Consider the following 14,534-nt stretch of genomic DNA (forward strand, 5'->3'; position numbering starts at 1 on the left):
GCTGCTGACAGGTTCATATTAGCACCTGAACATCCTCTGTTATATTTAAGTGATCAACAATGCAGCTTGATTGACATTTAAGTCACTTTTCCATGTTTGGAGCGTCTTGTTTTTTTTTTTTTTTCAGCAGCTCCCTCATCTTTATAAAAGGATCCTGAACTCCTGCTGGTGCTCATTCAGAGACGAGGCATTCACTGACTGTCGGTAAGATACATCATTTAAATATTTCACACATTATATTGATGAGCTTGTTTTATTTTATTTCACTTTCTGACTACTGTCTTATTTTTTGTGTTTGACATGCAGCACCAAATCTCTAATTTATAACCCAACAGTGTGTGAACTCGGTAAGTAAGACAGAAGTCATTGGTTTAAGAAAACTTTAGAAATGATAAAACCAAATTTCCTGATTTTTTTTTTTTTTTTTTATAAAGCTGAGCTTTCGGCATGAGCAGCGATGCCGAGATGGCCCAGTATGGGCCGGCGTCCATCTTTCTCCGTAAACCTGAGAAGGAGCGAGTAGAGGCTCAGAACCGGCCTTTCGATGCTCGGACCGCCTGCTTTGTGCCCGATGCCAAAGAGCTGTACATCAAAGGAGTGATCCAGAAGAGGGACGGAGAACAAGTCACCGTGAAGACAGCAGCTGATGAGGTTCATATGTTTCATACAGAACCAGAATCAGCAAAAGCACATTACATAATCCAACAGACTCTTTATCTTCCTGTGACGCTGGTTCATGTTGTTTTAAAATGCAATGATGTGATAAATATTCTTAAATATTTTAAAACTGTTATCATACAAGTAAAACAGAGAGTTTCATTTCTTCTTTCTGAATCGTTGTTTGTTTTGCAGAATAAAAGTCTATTTTCTGATATTAATATCTTTTATCTTCTTTCTAAACTTACATTTTCAGATTGTAACAGTCAAAGAGGAAGACGTACACCCAATGAATCCTCCGAAGTACGATAAGATCGAGGACATGGCGATGATGACGCACCTGAACGAGCCGTCCGTGCTGTTTAACCTCAAAGAGCGTTACGCAGCCTGGATGATTTATGTGAGTGATCAGACTTTTTCTTCATCTTTTATTAGAGATTCTTACTCTCTTACATGACAATATTTATATATACATTTACTCATGTACTGTATACAAATATATATTTATATTTATACATGCTAATTCACATCTACAGACCTACTCAGGGCTCTTCTGTGCCACCGTAAATCCCTACAAGTGGCTGCCAGTTTACGAACCACAGGTGGTGGCAGCCTACAGAGGGAAGAAGAGGATGGAGGCTCCCCCCCATATTTTCTCCGTCTCTGATAACGCATATCAAAATATGCTCACAGGTGAGACACAGCAGAGGTGATCAAATGATCTGTTTTGGTCTGAACTGAATGTTAATCCACTTTCCTGCCACTCATTACCTCAGAGAAACATTTTTGAAAGGTTTATTTTTGGGCTTTTTTTTTGCCTTTATTTTGAGATAGGACATTTGAAGGAGTCAGAAATCTGGGAGAAAGAGAGTCTGGAATGACATGTAGGAAAGTAGCCAATGGTCGGATTTGGACCTGGGCCCCACTCTTGGAGGAAATATAGCCTCTGTACATGGGGCGCGTGCACTAACCACAAGACTACCGGCGCTCCTTGTGTGATCTTACAAATCCTCAATGGTGACACAGAAGTGGTGACATCACTGTCTGACTAAGCCGTCCACTTCAACAGAAAGTTGAAAAACATTTTATGTCGAAAGTTTGTTCATGTGTCGGATCCTGTTGAGCTTTTGTCTTTTGAATCAAACAGAAAATGTAATAATCTGATAATTCTATCTAAAAAAAAAAACTAAAATAACTTAATTCAGACTGACTTTGGTTTTTGTTATTGTGCACAACAGATCGTGAGAACCAGTCTGTCCTGATCACGTGAGTCATTCTACATTTAAATAAAAGGTTTCTTTTTAAAAATAATTTAATCAGAGTATCAATTGAATTTGTTTTGTTCCTTTCCAAAGTGGAGAATCTGGTGCAGGAAAGACCGTCAACACCAAACGTGTCATCCAGTACTTTGCGACAATCGCAGTGGCTGGAGGAGACAAGAAAGAGCACTCGTCTGGCAAAATACAGGTAATCTTAATCTTTAATTTAAAACACACACAAACTATACCGTGTGATTCTAACGCAGCTGATCTCTTCACAGGGGACGCTGGAAGATCAAATCATTTCAGCAAATCCCCTGCTTGAAGCTTTTGGGAACGCCAAAACCGTGAGGAACGACAACTCCTCACGATTTGTAAGTTTGAGCTCTCAAATGTAACCTTTTAAACAAACTGTAACATGATCTTCTTGTTTTAATATTCATAAAACCCTTACTCAGAACTCTGAATCTGTTGTGTGATCTGCCTGGTTTCACAGAGGATTTTATGTTAACAGGGTAAATTCATCAGAATTCACTTTGGAACCACAGGAAAACTGGCTTCTGCTGATATTGAAACCTGTAAGTTTGTGTTGTTTATTTCTTTTTAACAGTTTTCATGTTCACTTGACATAAACCTACTATCCCAAAAACGTCTCCTCACGAAGAGGTCACACAGAACCAACGAGTTCAGAGGGAGCAAAAAACAACAACAGGGCTGCAGATGTTCAATCAGTTATCTAAAACAATCTCATTTGATGAATATTTTCTGCAGATTTGCTGGAGAAGTCGAGAGTGACGTTCCAGCTGACTGAAGAGAGGAGCTATCACATCTTCTATCAGATTATGACGGGACACAAACCGGAGCTCATCGGTAAGACTTTTTTCATCCTGCAGGTTTCCATGAAAACATTCAGAAAATTTAAATCTTTCTTTCCTCCCTCATCAGAAATGCTTCTGATTACAACAAACCCGTATGACTTCCCGTTGATCAGTCAGGGTCAGATCGCTGTGGCCAGCATCGACGACAGAGAAGAGCTGCTGGCTACTGATGTGAGAAATCTCTTTATGTCTATGACTTCATTTTCATTTTTATTGTCTTCAACTTAATCTGACTTTAACGTCACAGACTGCCACTGATATCCTGGGCTTCACCAACGAAGAGAAAGTCGGCATCTACAAGCTCACAGGTGCAGTGTTGCATTATGGGAACATGAAGTTCAAACAGAAGCAGCGAGAGGAGCAGGCGGAGCCCGACGGCACCGAGGGTGAGACCTCCATTTTTGATGATAGAAATCCGAAAGAAAGAACTGGAATACATCATGCATATGTACTGTATTCATGTTTGTATTAGTGTAATCATATCATGAACTAAATTTGATGTTCTTCTCTCAGTGGCAGACAAAGTGGCTTTCCTCATGGGGCTGAACTCTGCTGACTTGTTGAAGGGTCTCTGTTACCCTCGAGTCAAAGTCGGGAATGAATATGTGACCAAAGGCCAGACGGTCCCACAGGTAATGTCACACCTGTTATTTATCTGTTCAGTATAACAGGTGAAGATGCTCAATAAGCTGTGATCATATAAGAAAATAACTAAAAGATAAAGAGAGGAAGAGCAGCCTGCAGGAAACATGAACAAATCACACAAGGCTTCTGTAATCCTCTGTTTGCATTAACAATCATCACTATGCGTCTTTGAATTGATCAGGTCACCAATGCGGTCGGAGCACTGGCTAAGTCAGTGTACGAGAAGATGTTTCTGTGGATGGTGATCAGGATCAATGAGATGCTTGACACGAAGCAGCCGAGGCAGTTCTTCATCGGCGTGTTGGACATCGCAGGGTTTGAAATATTTGATGTGAGTGCTGAGAGCTGAATTAAAGTCTAGTTATTCATCCTGTTGATCTGTAACTCTTCTCATTAATATTCAGATGTTTAATCAATTAAAAGCTTGTTTTTTGTGTGACAGTTTAACAGCATGGAGCAGCTCTGCATCAACTTCACCAACGAGAAGCTGCAACAGTTTTTCAACCACCACATGTTCGTGCTGGAACAAGAAGAGTACAAGAAAGAGGGAATCGACTGGGAGTTCATTGACTTTGGGATGGACTTAGCAGCTTGCATCGAGCTCATTGAGAAGGTGAGGTTTACCTACTGAACATCAGTTTACATTTAACCTCGTTTGACCTCATTACACCTCATTTAACACGTTTGAATTTGTGTCTGTGACTCTTCCAGCCGATGGGGATCTTCTCCATCCTGGAGGAGGAGTGCATGTTCCCCAAAGCCTCGGACACGTCCTTTAAGAACAAACTGTACGACCAACACATGGGGAAGAACATGGCCTTCCAGAAACCGAAGGTGGTCAAAGGGAAGCCTGAAGCTCACTTCTCATTGCTCCATTATGCCGGCAATGTGGACTACAACATCAGCGGCTGGCTGGAGAAGAACAAAGACCCTTTGAACGAGTCAGTGGTTCAACTGTACCAGAAGTCTCCCATGAAGCTCCTTGCCTACCTGTATGCTTCATTTTCAGGAGGTGACGCAGGTACACAAATTGATTAATTCATAGTTTTAGTAATTAACATCAGGACAGCAAGTAAAGGTTAGCTTTGATATACAGATGTCAGCGAGTGCAAATGGTGAAAAAAGTTTATTAAGACCCAGAACCCCTCTTTTCAAACAAACTTGTGTGTGTGTTTGGTAGACTCTGGCGGAGACGGTGCAGGAGGGAAAGGTGGAAAGAAAGGAGCGAAGAAGAAGGGCGGCTCCTTTCAGACGGTGTCGGCTGTTTTCAGGGTACAGAAGTGACTTCATCATAATTTATTTATGACTTTACTGCACTGAAATGATCTCTATGCCGCCTCCACATAATTACTATCTTAGTAGTTACGACCAAGGGTCAGATTTAAGTCCATGTGTTCGTCTTTCTTATCCTCCTTCATACAACTAAAGCATCTCATATGTGATTGGTTAAAACTTCTCAGCCAGAAACCAGTGAAACATTAAATCTAAGAAACCATAAGCCTAATTTTAGCTTGAATATCCAAATTGAATGTCATGTTTTGTCAGAGGTTCAACCAATCAGCAGGGCAGGTATTTTAAAAAGGAAATAAACAGTCAAACGTACACAACAGGGTATCCTGCTAATTTAGCTTTTTAGTTGATTCAAATTCAGATTAATTAAGTGTGAGATGATCAAAGTGTAACAGGACCTAGGTTAGTATTTTACAGATACATCAATGAAGAAGAAACATTTTTATTCATTGTTTAACATTATTTGAATATTGTATTACAATTATTCTGCTGCAGGAAAATCTTGGAAAACTAATGACAAACTTGAGAAGCACACACCCTCACTTTGTGCGCTGCCTGATTCCCAATGAGATCAAAACTCCAGGTAAGAATTTACCGGAAAATCTCTGAATATAGTGTATATAGAATCTAGAGTGTTGTTCATGTCTGTGGAGTACTTCCTTTACCATGATGTCTAATTATTTTAGGTATCATCACGTGTAATTTATATAGCTATCATGTGTACTTGCAGTAGTTCTCTATTCAACTTAAAGTATCATGTACACTTCCTGATTGCATTTTGCATACCCCTTGTTGGTATCAGGATGTGTACTTGCTGTAGGTACCATGATGTGTCCTTGCTGTAGGTATCAGGATGTGTACTTGCTGTAGGTATCATGGGTACTTTCCATAGGTTTCTAAGGAACTTCTTGTAGGTTTCATGATGTATACTTCTTGTAGGTATCATGATGTGTGCTTCTTGTAGGTATCAGGATGTGTACTTGCTGTAGGTATGAGGATGTGTACTTGCTGTAGGTATCATGATGTGTACTTGCTGTAGGTATGAAGATGTGTACTTGCTGTAGGTATCATGATGTGTACTTGCTGTAGGTATCATGATGTGTACTTGCTGTAGGTATGAGGATGTGTACTTGCTGTAGGTATGAGGATGTGTACTTGCTGTAGGTTTCTAATAAACTTTGTGTAGGTTTCATGATGTATACTTCTTGTAGGTATCATGATGTGTGCTTCTTGTAGGTATGAGGATGTGTACTTGCTGTAGGTTTCTAATGAACTTTGTGTAGGTTTCATGATGTATACTTCTTGTAGGTATCATGATGTGTGCTTCTTGTAGGTATGAGGATGTGTACTTTCTATAGGTTTCTAATAAACTTCGTGTAGGTTTCATGATGTATACTTCTTGTAGGTATCAGGATGTGTACTGCCTTTAGGCATCATGTGTACTTCCTGAAGGAATTTTGTGAACTTCTTGTAGGTATCATGGATAATCACCTGGTGATCCATCAGCTGCGTTGTAACGGCGTTCTGGAGGGGATCAGGATCTGTAGGAAAGGATTTCCCAGCAGGATCCTGTATGCTGACTTCAAGCAGAGGTCATTGATTCTTCCTTGAAACATAGAGTTAACTAATACCTGTTCTTTAATCTAAATAGATGATAACGATATATGTTCATCTTAATCCGTGCAGATACAGAATCCTGAATGCCAGTGCGATCCCTGAGGGCCAGTTCATCGATGGAAAGAAAGCTTCTGAGAAGCTTCTCGGATCGATCGATCTGGATCACACTCAGTACAGATTTGGTTCAACAAAGGTCAGAGGACAAATATCTCACAGGGTTAAACTATTTTGGGTCTTGGAATTTACATATTTTTGAACATGAATGGACTCAGAGGAACATAAATTAATTATATTTCTATATAAATATGAATACCACAGGTGTTCTTTAAAGCTGGTCTACTCGGCACTCTTGAAGAGCTGCGAGATGAAAAACTGGTGTCTCTGGTGACTCAGACTCAGGCGCTGTGTCGTGGTTACGTCATGAGGAAAGAATACAACAGCTTAATCGTACAGAAGTAAGAATATTGCTCTAAAATGACAGACTATATACAATTAAACACTTTTGCTGACAGCTATGTTTTTTTTTTCTGGTAGAGATTGTGTCTGGATTCTGCAGTATAATCTGCGTTCCTTCATGAACGTGAAACACTGGCCGTGGATGAAGCTGTTTTTCAAAATAAAACCGCTTCTGAAGAGCGCTGAGACTGAGAAGGAGATGGCGACCATGAAAGAAGACTTTGTCAAATGTAAAGAGGATCTGTCAAAGTTAGAGTCCAAGAGGAAGGAGCTCGAAGAGAAGATGGTTTCTCTGCTGCAGGAGAAAAATAATCTCCTGCTCCAAGTTCAATCAGTATTTACACATTTTTTATATATTTATAAATCTCAGTCAAACGTTTAGTTCAATGTCATCGTCCTAACAATGAGAGCTTCCTATTTTTCTGCTTTGCTCAGGACTCGGAGAATCTGTGCGATGCCGAGGAGAGGTGTGAAGGACTCATTAAGAGTAAGATCCAGCTGGAGGCCAAACTCAAAGAGGTGACCGAGCGGCTGGAGGACGAGGAGGAGATGACGGCTGAGCTGACGGCCAAGAAGAGGAAGCTGGAGGACGAGTGTTCGGAGCTGAAGAAAGACATCGACGACCTGGAGATGACGCTCGCTAAAGTGGAGAAGGAGAAGCACGCCACAGAAAACAAGGTTTGTGTTTTCATCTCAACTTTTAGGTTCGTTTCTCTTGACTGATTTGTTCCAGATTCGGCTTGTTAGTTTGTGAGAAGAACGCCTCAAGAACATGTTTGAATGTCACTTTAATATGGTTTCATATTTGCTCAAATTTTCTCCTTTCTGGTGGATGTTTTTTTTTTTTCAATTTAGAGTGATTTCTTCTCGCCTCAAAACTTTTCATCAAATATCTATTCTAATTACTGTTCAACATCTTTGAGCAATATTAAGAAACACTGTAGTGTATAAACAGTGTCTGTACACATGCGTAAACTTTGAGATGAAAAACAGCTGGAATTCTTTGATCACATCTGTTTTCATGGCTCCTGCAAGCAGCGCTACAACAACATAACTATTTTTAAAGGCTTTAAATGATTTAAGAGTCCGACTTGTCTTGTTTATTTTACAAGTAAACCTTTTTAATTAAGGTTTGATGACCTCCAAAAAAACAACATGACATGTTTTTCTATCCAGTTGTAGTTGGTTTTTTTCTGTTTCTCTCACAATGATGTGTGTTTTCATTCTTCTTCTGCAGGTTAAAAACCTGATGGAGGAGCTGGCCGGTCAGGATGAAAACTTGGGCAAACTGACCAAGGAGAAGCGAGCGCTGCAGGAGGCTCATCAGCAGGCGCTGGATGATCTTCAGGCTGAAGAAGACAAAGTGAACTCTCTGAGCAAAGCCAAGACCAAGCTCGAGCAACAAGTTGACGACGTGAGGGAGCAGAAAAAAAACATTACATTCAAAATCAAATATTGACGCTACGTAGTTTTCAACACATTTATGTATTTAAACAGCAGTTTAACTTGACATGTGTGCTTTGCGTTGAAGCTGGAGGCGTCTCTGGAACAAGAGAAGAAGATCCGGATGGATCTGGAGCGAGCGAAGAGGAAGCTGGAGGGAGATCTGAAACTGTCCCAGGAGTCCATCATGGATCTGGAGAATGACAAACAACAATCTGAGGAGAAGATTAAGAAGTAATCTCAGACCTGATCATGTTTAATGTGCATGAGGGGAAAATAAATCTGACGTAGTGTTTCTTCTTGTTTTTCAGGAAAGAGTTTGAGAACAATGACCTGCTCAGTAAAATATCCGACGAGCAGGCGATCAATAACCAGCTGCAGAAGAAGATGAAGGAGCTGCATGTAACTAAACAGCTGTGTGATTCAAGATGATCAATGATATGTTTACAATCAGTAGACGGTTTATATTGTTTATTTACATTTTCAGGCTCGTATTGAAGAGCTAGAAGAGGAAGTGGAGGCTGAACGAGCTATGCGGGCGAAGATCGAGAAGCAGCGCTCCGACCTCTCACGGGAGATCGAGGAGATCAGCGAGCGTCTGGAGGAGGCAGGAGGAGCGACCGCCGCTCAGATCGAGATGAACAAAAAGAGGGAGGCGGAGTTTTTGAAGCTTAGACGAGACCTGGAGGAGTCGACGCTGCACCACGAGGCCACCAACGCAGCGCTGAGGAAGAAGCAGGCGGACAGCATGGCCGAGCTCGGCGAGCAGATCGACAACCTGCAGAGAATCAAACAGAAACTGGAGAAGGAGAAGAGCGAGCTGAAGATGGAGGTCGACGACCTAGCCGTCAACATGGAGACTGTGGCTAAAACGAAGGTGTCTTTTTGTTGTTGTTGTGTTTTTTTAAATATGGAGAATAAACATGAGGTTATGGAATGTTTACTGTATGAATGTGTTGAAACACTTTCAAGGTGAACTTGGAGAAAACGTGCCGCTCCTTTGAAGATCAGCTTATAGAGCTGAAGACCAAGAACGAGGAATGCATGCGACAAATCAACGATCTGTCCAATCAGAGGGCTCGATTCCAGACCGAGAACGGTAAGTGTTTTTATGCTGAGTCAGAAAAACTTCTCTTCTAAAAAAAAAAAAAGGAACAGATACAGTCATTTAAAAAACATTTAAATGAACCTTTTGTGTTCTGTAGTTTTAAATATATCAGAAAAAAACATCTGAACAACAAGCAAACATTTTTGAAAGTAGAATTTTTATTCCAATTTATTTTACTGTTCTATTCTAGCACTTTGTCTTCTAATGTTTAATTTGATCCAACGGTGATCCACAGGGTCTGTATGAGTCTGGGAATTTACAATGGAGAAAGTGATGTTATTAGATGAACATAAAGGGATACATTTCTTTTGTTAAAACAGATATTTATAAATGTGTACATGTTTAACTTATTTCCTGTTCGATGGTAGCGGAGTTTTCCCGGCAGATGGAGGAGAGAGAGAGTCTGATATCTCAGCTGACGAGAGGGAAACAAGGATTCACCACTCAGATTGACGAGTTAAAGCGTCTATTCGAGGAGGAGACGAAGGTAATCAAAGGTTTAACAAAAAAAAAAAAACACCCAAGTGTTTTTCTGTCTGCTGTTCACTTTCTTCATGAAGCGCGCCGCCCTCTCCCTCTCTGTCAGGCGAAGAACGCTCTGGCTCACAGTGTGCAGTCTGCCCGTCATGACTGCGACCTCCTGCGGGAGCAGTACGAGGAGGAGCAGGAGGCGAAGGCGGAGCTGCAGAGGACTTTATCCAAAGCCAACACGGAGGTGGCTCTGTGGAGGAACAAGTACGAGACCGACGCCATCCAGAGGACGGAGGAGCTGGAGGAGGCCAAGTAATCAAAACGACAACACATCAACACATCATTCATAAGATCAGATCGATGCATCATTCATTTCACACACAGGAGCTGGAGGAGGTCAAAGAATCAATATAAAAACACATCTGATCAATACATCATCAATTAAACTCAAAGATAAGATAAATACATCAGATCATTTCTACCATTTAGATCAATGCATGTGTGGCCGTGAGATCCGATCATGTTGTTGAGGGTTGAGGTGTCAAACTAAGCGGTTAACAGCTCTTATTATTATACTAATATTAAAGAGAGGACGTCATGAAACTCACTTTGCTGCATTTCCATCTTAAAGAAAAAACAGTTTCCCAACTCTGTTTACATTTTCAGTCATTTACAAAAAGAATATATGCGTGTGGTGTTTGTCAGAAAGAAGCTGGCTCAGCGTCTGCAGGAGGCCGAGGAGCAGATTGAGGCGATCAACTCTAAATGTGCGTCTCTGGAGAAAACCAAGCAGCGTCTGCAGAATGAGATGGAGGATCTGATGGTGGACGTGGAGAGATCCAACAGCTTAGCCGCTACGCTCGATAAGAAGCAGAGGAACTTTGATAAGGTCTGTTCTGTGACTTTTAAAACACGTTCATTTTCTCTTCATTTCATCTTTGAGTAACTCTCTGACTTCTGATTAATCTGTGTTTTACAGTCGACCATCTCACTGACTTCTGATTTTCTTTGTGTTTTACGATCAAATATCTCTCCTGAATTAGATTCTGGCTGAGTGGAAGCAGAAGTTTGAGGAGTCTCAGGCCGAGCTGGAGAGTTCTCAGAAAGAGTCTCGCTCTCTGAGCACGGAGCTGTTCAAACTGAAGAACTCGTACGAAGAAGCTCTCGATCACCTGGAGACCATGAAGAGGGAGAACAAAAACCTGCAGCGTGAGTCAAATACTGCTTCTTAAGAGACAGTTTGAAAAAATCATCAAATCGTTTATTTTAAAAGCCTCTCTGTTTTCAAACAGAGGAGATCGCCGACCTGACGGAACAACTCGGGGAGAGCGGGAAGACAGTCCATGAACTTGAGAAATTCAAGAAGACGGTGGAGACGGAGAAATATGACATGCAGACCTCTCTGGAGGAAGCTGAGGTACATTTCAACTCACATATCGTTATAAAACCAAAACAAACTTGAGTTAATTACATCATTGTGTTTTTAAAGGCCACTCTGGAGCAGGAGGAGTCCAAGATCCTCCGGGCTCAGATGGAGCTGAACCAGGTGAAGGCGGAGGTGGACAGGAAGTTGGCGGAGAAGGAGGAGGAGATGGAGCAGCTGAAGAGGAACCAGCAGAGAGTGATGGAGTCCATGCAGAACACGCTGGACTCCGAGGTCCGCAGCAGGAACGACGCTCTGAGACTGAAGAAGAAGATGGACGGAGACCTGAACGAGATGGAGATCCAGCTGAGCCACGCCAACAGGCAGGCTGCCGAGTCCCAGAAACAGCTGAGGAACCTACAGGGACAACTCAAAGTAAACACATGAATATATATATAAAGATATATAGGAAGTGTGTATTAGTGTGTTTACTGGTAAAGGTACAGCATATAATGACATTGAAATGAGGAGGACTGATAATGATAATAATAACATCTGGAGTCGAGCAGCTCTGAGATTCACATCTAATTGGCTGTGATGATCTTGTGCTTCCCTTCAGGACGCTCAGATCCACCTGGACGACTCTCTGCGAGGACACGACGACATGAAGGAGCAGGTCGGCATGATGGAGCGAAGAACCACCCTGATGCAGGCGGAGATCGAGGAGCTGCGAGCCGTCGTCGAGCAGAGCGAGCGTAGCCGCAAACTAGCCGAACAGGAGCTGGTCGACACCAGCGAGAGGGCGGGGCTTCTGCACTCTCAGGTAGGATACGGCTTTTGAATTTTGTGATGGGAGTCGCTGAACCTTTAGGATTAGAATTTAAAATGTTGGACCTTCTTTATCAGAACACAAGTCTCCTAAACACCAAGAAGAAGCTGGAGGCCGACGTGACTCAGTTTCACTCTGAGATCGAAGAAGCCGTTCAGGAGGCGAGAAACGCAGAGGAGAAGGCCAAAAAGGCCATCACTGACGTAAGAAGAAACCACAGCATGTACGATTATTTATTAACAAAGACACACAGTGAAATGTTTAAACCAATCCTCCTTTTCTGCAGGCGGCCATGATGGCGGAGGAGATGAAGAAGGAGCAGGACACGTGTGCTCACCTGGAGAGGATGAAGAAGAACCTGGAGGTGACGGTGAAGGACCTGCAGCACCGACTGGACGAGGCCGAAAACCTCGCCATGAAGGGCGGGAAGAAGCAGCTGCAGAAGCTGGAAGCTCGGGTACGAAAATTAAATCAATTTCACGTTCCATAAAGTCACCATAAATAAAAGAACATACAGAGAAAACAAGAGAATTAAACTGGAGGAGAGGTACGACTTATTTCACCTTGAGTCTATAATGTTGTCAAATTTCTTAAAATAGAAACTTTATTTAACAGAGGTAAATCATGCCTCTATATGATATAGAGTGTAATCTAATGTGTTTCTGTCTGCAGGTCCGTGAGCTGGAGACGGAGCTGGAGGCCGAACAGAAACGCTCCTCGGACGCCATCAAAGGAGTCCGAAAGTATGAGAGGAAAATCAAAGAGCTCTCCTACCAGGTACTACCAGGCTCTCTGATTCTGTGATTGATCATACATCTATGCCTTATTGAAAGTGTAACAATGAAAACACTAATAAAAGTTTTTTTTTTTTGTCCTTTAGGCTGATGAAGACAAAAAAAACAACATCAGACTGCAGGACTTGGTGGACAAACTGCAGATCAAGATGAAGGCGTACAAACGGAACGCTGAGGAGGCTGTGAGTTAATGTGACTGTACATGTGTAAATATATACGGTGCACAGCGAGGAGGCTGTGAGTGAAATGTTTCTATATGTTTTAGTATAATATATAAACACCAAGGTGGCTGTGAAATCCCACGTTGTTGCTCTGTAAACAAGTGTCAATACATCTATACATATAACATATAGAGGCTGAGGACGCTGAGTCTGCAGCACTATATGTGCCAGTACATGTGTATAATGTAGATGTCATACTGTTTATTTAAAGGAGGAGCAGTGTAACGTGCACATGGCGAGGTTCAGGAAGGCTCAGCACGAGCTGGAGGAGGCTGAAGAGAGAGCCGATGTAGCCGAGTCTCTGGCCAACAAGATGAGAGTCAAGAGCAGAGAAATAGGAGCAAAGGTACCATGTGGGGTTTTTTCTTCTTCCTCCTCTTCTTCTTCTTCTTTTACTTGTTCTCATCATTATTATTTAAGCACTATGTTCTTTTCTTATTCTACATGCGCAGTAATTACTCCTAACTCAAACGTTAGTTGGCGGCTCATTTTGTCATAAACTTGTCCCCTGCTGGACAGTGGAGAGAATGCAGGCTAAAGACACTTCAGTAGTCTTCTTCACATTTCTTACTATAATATAAAGTCTATGAAGAAAATATAAAAAATTGTTGTTGGATTTGTCCAATAAATGTTTAATTTTTTCAAACTATTTGTAAACAAACTGTTTTTATTGTATTTTAAATCAGACAGATTTTGGCTGCTTTGACTATTGGAGATACATTTTCATATCAAATTCTACATGAATGTTTCTTTATCAATATTTGTGTTTTACAGGCTCAGGAAGGACCGGGCGAGTAGCTGAGAGTCGGACAGGACTTAAAGATGTGCATGATGAAACGTGTGTTTGAAAACAAATAACAAAACCGTAGTTTATAGTTTTAACAAAGTTTAACATTTTGAACTATAATATCAGTGAATCAAATGAGAAAAGGTTTTGATTGACCCTAACCCCGAACACAAATATAGATGAAGTGACATATTGAATCATGACATGCAATCCCATTCTAACAGTGAACTAAATATAAACACAAAAATATCTTTATTAGAAAAACAACAACAAATAAAACTACAAACAACTGTCACAATACTAATGAGATTTAAATAATAAAAATTAAAAATACATTGTTGTTTAATGGCCCTTTATCTGAATTATTGTCTCTTCTAGCTGTTGTGTCAAGTCCTTTTATTTATCCTCAGTGAATCCATTCATTAATTCATTCATCCATAATGATTCAAAAACAAAGAAACAGCCACTGAGGCTTCAGCATCACTGACTCACACTGTGTATGGAAACCTGATCCTTTGAAATGTGTTTAAATTAAAATGATAAAGCCAACAATAATAATTCCACTAACACAAACTGTAGTTTCCCCTCATTTCTCAAACCACATTTTAATGTCTCCTTAGCTGCTCTTTCTCTTTTCTTGTCTTCAGTTTGAGAAAACAAATAAATATCATATTAAAAATAAACTGTTGTGACTGTCTTTGATCATATCTAATTAA

At 41.0% G+C, this 14,534-nt stretch overlaps 2 protein-coding genes across 2 annotated transcripts in view; one reads left to right on the forward strand and one right to left on the reverse strand.

Annotated features, from left to right (window-relative positions):
• b9d1 (B9 protein domain 1) overlaps positions 1-14,534 on the reverse strand; it is a 310,365-nt gene that overhangs the window by 177,523 nt on the left and 118,308 nt on the right. The window lies entirely within an intron of this gene.
• Positions 433-14,495, forward strand: LOC132954341 (myosin heavy chain, fast skeletal muscle-like). Its single transcript, XM_061026879.1, has 39 exons — positions 433-651; positions 914-1,057; positions 1,194-1,350; positions 1,896-1,923; positions 2,013-2,124; positions 2,183-2,290; positions 2,431-2,494; positions 2,688-2,786; positions 2,862-2,965; positions 3,042-3,180; positions 3,308-3,426; positions 3,621-3,770; positions 3,882-4,052; positions 4,151-4,460; positions 4,620-4,711; positions 5,225-5,312; positions 6,204-6,321; positions 6,416-6,539; positions 6,665-6,801; positions 6,881-7,136; positions 7,238-7,480; positions 8,040-8,216; positions 8,334-8,479; positions 8,557-8,647; positions 8,733-9,122; positions 9,218-9,344; positions 9,722-9,840; positions 9,940-10,136; positions 10,530-10,713; positions 10,868-11,033; positions 11,117-11,241; positions 11,314-11,622; positions 11,807-12,010; positions 12,094-12,219; positions 12,303-12,473; positions 12,689-12,793; positions 12,897-12,992; positions 13,243-13,377; positions 13,806-14,495. The coding sequence occupies exons 1-39, from the start codon at positions 448-450 to the stop codon at positions 13,827-13,829; spliced, it is 5,859 nt and encodes a 1,952-aa protein (XP_060882862.1). The 5' UTR covers positions 433-447; the 3' UTR covers positions 13,830-14,495.

The sequence above is a fragment of the Labrus mixtus genome, chromosome 20, assembly GCF_963584025.1.
Source record: "Labrus mixtus chromosome 20, fLabMix1.1, whole genome shotgun sequence".
In the NCBI taxonomy this organism is placed as follows: Eukaryota; Metazoa; Chordata; class Actinopteri; order Labriformes; family Labridae; genus Labrus; species Labrus mixtus.